We start from the raw sequence: 9,670 nt of genomic DNA, 5'->3' as shown, positions 1-9,670 counted from the left end.
CTCCAGGGAGCAAAAATCGTAGTTTTCATGAATGGTATCATACATAAACCATCGTTTTTGTTCTTTATCTTTTGTTTAATCAATGGGCTTCATGAATAAGTAACGTTTGTTTTGTTTCTGAACCTTTATTTGCCGGAGCGGGCATTATCCTTAATTTATGGACATGAGTGTATTAAAGATAAATTTTGCGTTCGCATAGAATTCAAATAACATTGAAATTAACAGAAATTCATTATAATAACATATATAAAGGTATTTTCTTTCGAAATTACAATTAAAATTTTGTTTTCATTAAAAAAAATAAATTTTTGATCGTCTGGGGGGTGCACGAGCCACTCTATGCCCCCCCCCCCCACCACCGTGTACGTCTCTGATCCCACCAATATGCGTTAGGATTCAGAGGGGCAGAGTTGATGACGAAATTTCGCAGATAAGTGGAGGAGGTCAAAACTGCTAAAAAATTTGCTTACGTAATTTTTAGTTGAAGTTTTCTTGAATTTGTTGTTTAATTTATTGCTGCAATATTATCGCATAGAAGTTCCGAAAATTTCATGAATTATCGCATTTCGTTTGGGGTTCCGCCTGACTTTACCCGGGGACCTCGAGACAATGCGTAGAACCTCCGCCAGAGAGAGAAGCCCAGGGATCCAGATAAATTTTGTTTATAGAAATTTTGTTCACTGGGAATTTACTAGAGATAAAATCAATTGAATAAATAGAAAAGATCTCGCACTGTGATGAGGGTGGGCGCGGGCCCATGACCACGTGGTATAGGGGAGGCAGAGGAAGGGCCCTCTTAAGGGAGTCATAGGAGCCACGTGAATGGAACATGATCTAAAGCAGGGTGCTAAGGCCTGCGAAAGGTATAAAAGTATCAAAACACATACGATTAATGCCCAAGTTGTCCGTATTTTACGTTCATAGAAACACGGGAAATCAGGATTCATATACGACATTGCCAATTGTCACCAAAAAGTTTGTCAGGGGCAATTACAGTTGCTAATTGCAGCCAACAAAAATTGTCGAAGGTAAATAAAGCTGCCAATTGTAGCAGAACCCTCATAGGCAAGTTTCAAATTACAGTGAAAAAAAAACTGTCAAATGCCAATTAAGTTTGCCAATTTCAGTCAAAGTCAAGTTACAAATTACAGCTAATAAAACTGTCAAAGTCAAGTTACAAATTACAGCCAAAAAATTGTCCAAAGTAAGTTGCGAATTACAGCCAATAAATATTTTCTGACTCTGCGACGAAGCTGGGCTGGAAGAGATCTCGGCAACGGGATAAGTCTAGTGGCAAAGTTCTGGCGTTCTCTCTAATCAATAAAAATTGTCAAATGCAAGTTCTCAATTACAACTAAAAAAAAAATGCCAAAGGCAAGCAAAGTTGTTGTCTATCGCTAAAATTGCTGAAAATCGCCAATGGCAGGAAACAGAGAGGGTAGAGTGCTAATCCAAGTCATCATGGGTGAAAATTTAATTAGCTAAAAAAAAAAATTATATGCTTGATCAATATAAATTATAAAATGACTATAAATGACTATAATATTGTCATAATATAATTTACAGGCATGAAAATAATCTGATTAATTGCAAAAATTCCTTGTTGAAATTTGGGGGAGGAAAAGCACAAAAGAAAAGTTGGGATGGCCAACTTGGACCCTACTGTAAAGGGGTCATTCAAGTATTACGTCAGCATCGGGGGGGGGGGGGTTCGGATTTGCTGACTTTTGATGACAAGGAGGGAGGGGGGGTTTGAAGGTTGCTTACGTCATCAACCACCCCTTTTTGAAGATATGAAATATTCTAAGCTGCTGACGAAATTTTGCTGCCGGGGGGAAGGGGGTTAGTGTTCTGCCGACAAGAGGGGGGGTCAAAAATGGCTGGAAATCTGCTCACGTAATACTTGAATGGCCCCTAAGCGAAGAAAACCACTATGAACGTCGAATCACACAATGTTGTGACGACACTTGAGAAGGAGGAGTGTCTAATAGACGTCGTCGTCGTCGTCGTCGAACGCCATCTGGTCCAGGATGATGTCGCCGAACAGCCACGAGACATCGGGCCGATTCGCACGCTCTTCCTCCGGCGGGTAGCGCAGGGCCTTCACGGAGAGGTTGCGCATGTCCAGGCAGAACTTGATCCTGTTGTGGAAGGCAACCTGCGGCTCCCTGGTACAGTACACGTCCGCGATTTCGGTCGACTCCGGGTAACCCTCGTCGTGGTTGATGCTCGCCTCGATGACGCCGTCCCTGACCGCCTTGGCCACTATGTACTCGGTGTCCCCGGGGTCGTCCAGCTTCAGCTTCGCAGTGATGTCCGAGAAGTGGATTCGCAGGTACGACAGGTTTATCATCCTCACGCCCGCCCTGATCACGTTGTGCCTGAGGCGAGTGATCAGCGTGTACGTGTTGTCATCCGTGAAGTTCCTTTTGAAGTTTTCGACGACCTCGTTGAAAACGCCCAGGTCGCCGTACCTCACGGCCTGGGTCAGCCGGAAGTAAGGTTGGAGGCTCCGCCTCAGGTAGGACCTCTTGAAGAGGGCCCTGTCGGGGATGTCGCCCAGGAGCAGCTCGACCGTCACGGCCATCTTGTAGACGGCCTGCTTGAAGCCGACGGCCTTCGTCTGGGGAGCATACCTGATGGCCCGGAGAAGGCTGCCGTGCGAGTCGGAGTAGCTGAGCTGGATGGCCTCGATGTGGCCCGTGTAATAGTGGTACCTGGCCCACTCGTTGTTTGATGCAGTCTTCGGGAACGTCGACTGCTCGACGAGTTTGGCGGCCTGGGAGAACAGCTGCGAGTCGAGATAGTTGCGGAGCAGGCAGTTCAGCAGGACGGCCTGGCCGTCGACGTCCTTGCGCAACATCGACGTCCTCAGCCGCGCCAGGAGCAATTGCCTGATGTCCGGGAACCGTCCGCACAGCTCGTAGCTCCTCGACAGGTAGAAGTAGGCTTTCGCGGCTATGACGTCCATCGTCCGGCGGTTGACGATCTCGATCTTGTGCACAAGGTTATCGGAGCACCGCACGGCCGCCTCGTGGCACCCCCGGTCGATCAGGTATATCAGGACCAGCAGGTTGAAGTAGGCGTCGTGTTCCGGCAGCAGGGTCGGAGGCGCCTTGATGGTGGCCGAAGGTTTCCTGTCTACCTTCGGTTCCGGGGTCTGCGGCCGGTGGGTCTCTACCGCGGTAGCGTCTATGAACGACAGCAGCGTTGTCCGCTGTTCCGTCGTCTGCGGGCCGTAGAATCCGGAGACCATCTTCCTGAGGGCCGTGGCGCTCAGCCTCTTCCTTGTCGACGTCAGGGCCAGCATCACCCGGTAGCAGAACCGGTTGTCCCTGGTCGATACGGACTTCTCTATGAACTTGGCGTGGTCCTTCAGGTCCTCCAGGAAAATCGAAACGGCGTCTGGTTTCGAAGAGCCTCCTTCGACGACCTCTTTAGGGACGTCGGTAATCTGGGCGGCGCCCTGCACGACCTCCATTCTCGAATTTCGCTAAATCAGAACCTATACAAAAGGAACAAAAAAAAAAAATAAAAAATAGCGGAAATAAACATATTTCTTTGGAATTCAATTAAATACCGCCATCTCGTATAATCAGGGGCGGTCTTAGGGCAGTGCGACCGGTGCATTTGACCGGGCGCGAAATGAGAAGGGGCGTCGAAACGCGTTAAATATACATTGCTAGAAAAATATCTTTAAGATACTTATTTAAAAAAATAACTAAAATATGCATGAAAAATGACAGAGATGAGAAAAAATTGGAGGTTTGTGTGCATATAATATTCGTTTATTTTTCGATAATAAAAGAATCGATGGGCAGTGCACCTACGTACGTACAGTACATATCGATTTTGGTCAGATAAAAATACACGCTCTCTCTCGAGCTCTTTTCGTTTACCCCTGCAGGAGATTTTGGGGGAAACACAATTTCTTTCTCTTTTGTTGTGCAGTAAAAAATAAAAACAACGGAGGAATCGCGCCCTCGGCCACCCAATTTTTCTACTAACGAGAGCCAAAGTGTTTTCCTGTGTTGTGAGGAGTATTACAAGAATTGAAGGTATCTTCTGATGTGGGAAAGATTTTTTTAGCCATAGGCCTTTCATAGGCCTCTTTTTTCCCGGTTTGTGTAACTTTTATTGAAAACGCAGAATCGAATCGCCAATACAGTACAGTATTTCGAAAATAAAAAACAAATGAAAATGAATTAAAACCTATGATTAGCTGACCATTTCAAATAGGGATCCTGCACTTGGGCCCCGTTCCTACCTGTAACACGAGGAGAAACGAAGATGTGCTCACATGAGAAAACACATGCACTTCAGCGTAAATGTGTGACGTTTTGCTTTTTTAATGTTTTTAAATCTCATAATTAAATCAAACAAGTTTGGGGTTTTATGTTCGTTTACAAGTTAAGGTATCCGACTACGTTGAAAACGTCATTTTGGAAGAAAATATAGACTTTCATTTTTTTTTTATAAAAGCCCTATTTGTTGTGATTCCAAAACGGTCCTTGTTTTGTTTATATGATGCTTAGAATCAAAGTTACGTTCACTTTAGTGTTGCGTTTTTACATACAAGTAATACGCGAATAAAGACTTTAAACGTGTTTTACGAAGAATGCTATTTTTGACATTTTACTTGACTTTGTGGCATGATTTGTAAACATTGATGTCTTGCATCCTTACTAGGGTGACCATACGTCCCGTATTTCCCGGGACAGTCCCGGTATATTCTTTTTTTTTGGCCGTCCCGACTTTTTGGCAAAAGTGTCCCGGTTTTTCCCGTATTTCACACGGCGCCTACTTGAATTTTTATTCTTTATTGAAGTCGAAGATTGAAATTATTTTTCAACTCATAAATTATTTTATGATACATCTATATATGAGAATACTAATCTCCCACATTTGCCTTGGTTTGGTAAACTTTTTTTTTTCGTGGAATACATTTTAATCCACTTCAATTTGCAGTAATGCATCATTTCCCGCCATTGTGATTTATCCGTAATTTCAACAATATTTGGCAACTTTGTTTGGTTTTGGCGTCGTTTTTGGCGATAATTGGCGATGTCCCGTATTTGGAATCCCAATGTCCCGTATTTCTCTCGAGGAAATATGGTCAGCCTAATCCTTACGAAATTTTAATGTGATATTTTTCTATATATTGTTGAGGTTATGAACCAAAATCTAAGGTCTATCACATATATTTTTTGAATTACAGTGCTTTATAGACAAAATGTAGGATGAAATTTCAAAAAATTCACACGTACTTAAACATATTTTGGTGTAACTTATGAACATATCGTGCAATCCTTTAAATTTTGGTTCATAACCTGCAACATTACTAGCTAAATGCACTGTGAAAATCACAAAGCATTTCATTAATAAATGTTTTTGCAATCGTGTTTCGAATATCACGTGAATTTTGCCTAAAATTTGACATGAAAACGACTTTTTCATAGGAAATATAATAAATAGACCAAAATTTGTCACCGTTTTCACCATTTCGAGTCACTTTCTATCAAAAAATGTACTTAAAGTTCACTCCAGAACCATTTTAAAGAAAAGTGACAAGAAAGGTAATCAGATACCTTAAATAGCAGTAATCCCATTCTAGAAGAAGCTTTTCCGACATCCAACCAAGAGGGGGGGGGGGGGCAATGGGGACAATCACCATATTGAGTCTGATAATATGGTAGAACGAATGTCCCGTATTTGACGGGACAATAATGATGACTAACAAAAATTGCCTCCTCTGACACATCACTCTGGATTCGCGCCTGGGGGAGGGGCGCTGACTACTATTTTTGCACCCGTCACCACTAGGTCTAAGACCGGCCCTGCGTATAATAACTCCAGATATTCTATTCGGAATGAAAACTGGTACTTTTCAGAACCACAAAGTGAAATAAACGGGACCTACAAACTACGGAAATTATTCTATTGTTTTGTATCCAAAAAGCGTTATTATATACTTTAAAACGTTTTAGGATCAATATTTAAAAAAAGAAATCACTTACTTATTCAAAGGAAAATGCTTTTCTTAGGTGAAAAAAGTGTTGGGAACGTCACAGCGAAGCGTGTACGACGAACCCTGCTTATTTACTGTGTGTGATGAAATACTCGTCTTGCCTGGCGCGGTCTTTCCACGGTGATGACTCAGCAGAAAACTTCTTCCCGGGCCTTACTAGATACGCGTTCGCCCCGATTACTCACAGGAGAGGGCTTGGCTACGTAAAAGCCTGTATAACTTGTAAGACATTTTCGTGAAAACTCGTTCCGCTCATCGAGTTATGAGCGTGGAGGAAAGAATAACAGGAGGTGACATCAGGCACGAAAATTGAAGCCGTTGTGGCAACCCTATGGGCTAACGAGTAAGCCCAAACAAACCGCTCTTTTCCCTATACTTAACATGTGTTTTGCCGGATCGAATTCTCTTAAAATATTAATAACTTAATAAATTTAAGCACCATGACTGTTTAATGCGTCTTCAGGTAATCTACATCAGTGGTTCTCAACCGGGGGCCCCTAGGATATTCCAGGGAGCCACGGATGAAAATCTGGCAAAAGGGGAGCCACGGATGAAAATCTGGCGTAAGGGGAGCCACGGCTACTGATGCGGGGGCCACGAAGAAGTTTGTGGAATTAAATTTTTTTAGTCACTCTGACTAAAAAAAATAACTTAATGACTTAACGTCATTTGGTTTGCTGATTGGTTACTATATGCAATCCAAGCAGATAATGTATTGGGACTTAGTAGGACTAAGATTTACACCACATCTTTAAAGTTTTTTTAATCTATACTGTAATGCTTCCTATTAACTGCCCTACTACATAAGCCTGCTGCTGGCCTGCAACATCCCAAGTAATTTCAATACGATTTTCCTATCCTGCAAGAACAATGTTGTGGGCATTAGGGAAAAAATTCTAAAATAGCGTATGACGACATTTAAAGCAATTTAAATCCGTTTATTTGCGACTCACTGCGTCTGCTGATTTCTCAGAAACGTGTAATAAATTCTCACGTAAGTCTTCACTTTGAAATGTCCATAACCGGCTCAATGCGTATCTTTGCATAATATTTTTATTCCGTTATAACGGTATTCGTTAAAACGGGAGTCGATTGTATTTCGTCTCAAACTATTTTTTTACGTGCATATGCAGACTGAATGGGTAACGGGGCGTATGGCATTTTACTGGCGAGCCGTTAGTCTTAGAGACATATCCAACTAGAAAAAGTATCCAAATCACGTGTCCAACTCAGATATGTCATTCATGTTATAAGGGGTTGTCTAGTTATAAAATTAAAAAACAACCCTTTTATACCATCCCCGTGTGCCAAAGAACCCAATTAAGTTGTTGCTCTGTCTTTTCCGATGGCAACTAAAATAATTTCACGTTTCTAAGAGCAATATTCACCGAGATAGGCGAATTCGAAAAATTGAGGAAATTTGGGGAAAAAAAAAACCAGCGTTAAAAGCGGGTAGAATGGTTTCCTCGCATTTAATGATGTTTTTTTCCAACGTTCTTCGAATATCTCGTGAATATTGCACTTAGAAACGATGGATTTTTTTGTTGAAGACCGGGAAACAACTTTCCAATTGGGTTTTGGGGCACAGGATGTCCACATAAAAAGTTAATATATTTTTTTAATAACTATATAACCCCTGGCAACATGAATCAAATATCTGAGTACTACACATTATTCGGGTACTTTTTCCAATTGGAAGTATGCCTCTAGGACCAATCGTTCGCCATTAAAATGCCATATGCCCCGTTACCTATGCGCCTCGTATATTAAATACAGTACAGACTATTATGTGAAGTATTGTGTTGTGTTTAAGCCAACTCGCACGTTACTTCGTTCGCCTGCGAGAGACCGGCCACATTACGAACCAAAAAGCCACTTGAAGGTAACTTGTCATCCAACGAAATATCAGATTTTCACCGTCAACAAACTGCTAAGAAGGGGGTTTCGGATTTGCTGACTTTTGATGACAAGGGGGGGGGGGGCTGTTGAAGGTTGCTTATGTCATCAACCACACCTTTCTGAAGATATGAAATATTCTAAGCTGCAGACAAAATTTTGCTGACAGGGCAGGGAGGGAGATCAGTGTTTTGCTGACGTGGGGGGGGGGGGGTCAAAAATGGCTGAAAATCTGCTTACGTAATACTTGAATGGCCCCCTTATTTATATTTTCCGATGGGCTTGAAATCCTGATAATCAACCATTATTATGTTCACATGAACAGTTTTGTCACTGCGTTACACAATGACAAAATCCGTATATACCGGGTGACTCGAAATGTTACGTCGTCCGCCAAAGCAGTTTTTTTTTTTTTATTTTGCCTTGTAGCATTTGCAGCGGATTCACAATGGCAATTTGAAGGGAATTAAAATTAATTTAATACTCTAGAAAACATGTAATCTGTATTTTACGGGACAAAATTACGTGGAACTCAGAAAATTGCAAAATTTCCCCCGTTATCACGTCATTTCTAGTAAAAATACTCATTTTGTGGATTTTCGTCTTCGAGAGAAAAAAGTTTTTTTTCAAACCGTGAATTTTTAATTATAATGAAAATTTCCCATCCACGAAATTTCTCGTTTCCAGATATTGGTTGCATTCAATACTACTGCGCTGTTGTTTCGTACATGCTCGAACCGTGGCCAACTGTGGTCCTCGGACTTATCTGATGTGGCCTGCGACCTCAAACTTAATTTTGTAAGAATTTTCAGATCACTTGAGTGACCGCCGCACAGTTCCAGAGCACACTTAAACGGTCCGTGGCACATTTACAGAGAACTTGAATGGCTCTTGGAACAGTTTAACATCAATCACTCAAGTGACCCGCGACGTATACACAAATCACTTACCTGCGGCATGGTCTAGAACACTTGAGCGAACCCGACACATTTCCAGATCGTTTTAGTGATCCGCTGCACATTTTAGATCACTTAAGGGGCCTTTGGAACAGTTCACATCGCTCAAGTGGCCCGCGACACATTTACAAATCAGTCAAGTGACCCACGACATATTTACAGATCACTTAAGTGATGTGCGGCACAGTTCCAGAGCACGTAAGCGGCCTGCGGTGCAGTGCCACATATTACTCGTTACCCGTGGCTCAGCTCCAGATCACTCAAGTGGCCCACGGTATATCTCCACATGAACTAAGTGGACCGTGACACATTTTCAAATCAACGAGGAAGTGGACCGCGCTCTCCTAAAGATTGAGTATCCTTGCATTACAGTAATGTTGAAGCGAAGGGCCAATGGCAAGATTCCAGTTGGTCCGTATAATCACACGGACTAAACTTTTTTCACTTCAAAGCTCATAAGCGAAAAAAGTTTCAAAGTCCAAATTAACACGACTTACTCCCCCGAGCGACCAATACGGGCCTCTATTGCCCAAGGAAGCGTTCTCGGACCGGCACTCCATAATTATCATATAAACAACTTCCCCGTTAACAGCGCGGTCGCCCAGTGCCACCGAAACCCATTGAAAGCAATGGATGCGATGGTGCGTAAATAGTAGAGTCAGACTGAACGCAAGTAAAACCATCTTTATGTGGATCGCGGGCTACCACAAAATGCATTTCTAGTAATCAACGGAGCTCAGATCTTCCCTTCAACAAAGGCGAAGTACCACGGAATTGTCCTCGACAAACA

The 9,670-nt window shown here is 42.5% G+C and overlaps 1 protein-coding gene across 1 annotated transcript; it reads right to left on the bottom strand.

Moving 5' to 3' along the window:
• Positions 1-1,298: 1,298 nt before the first annotated feature.
• On the bottom strand, positions 1,299-6,135 carry LOC149067816 (26S proteasome non-ATPase regulatory subunit 3-like). Its single transcript, XM_089252279.1, has 2 exons — positions 6,018-6,135; positions 1,299-3,505 (listed from the first exon to the last, which is right to left on the bottom strand). Exon 2 carries the CDS (start codon positions 3,479-3,481, stop codon positions 1,985-1,987), a length of 1,497 nt encoding a protein of 498 aa, XP_089108405.1. The 5' UTR covers positions 3,482-3,505; positions 6,018-6,135; the 3' UTR covers positions 1,299-1,984.
• Positions 6,136-9,670: the final 3,535 nt, after the last annotated feature.

The sequence above is a fragment of the Pholcus phalangioides genome, unplaced genomic scaffold (genome assembly GCF_987345545.1).
Source record: "Pholcus phalangioides strain wild (caught in Gottingen) unplaced genomic scaffold, Ppha-v1.0 ptg000028l_1, whole genome shotgun sequence".
Taxonomy (NCBI): domain Eukaryota; kingdom Metazoa; phylum Arthropoda; class Arachnida; order Araneae; family Pholcidae; genus Pholcus; species Pholcus phalangioides.
This window is presented reverse-complemented; position numbering and strand designations above follow the sequence as displayed.

Coding starts and splice junctions, on each gene's coding strand:
- LOC149067816 (XM_089252279.1), bottom strand. CDS start 3,481: ATGGAGGTCGTGCAGGGCGCCGCCCAGATTACCGACGTCCCTAAAGAG.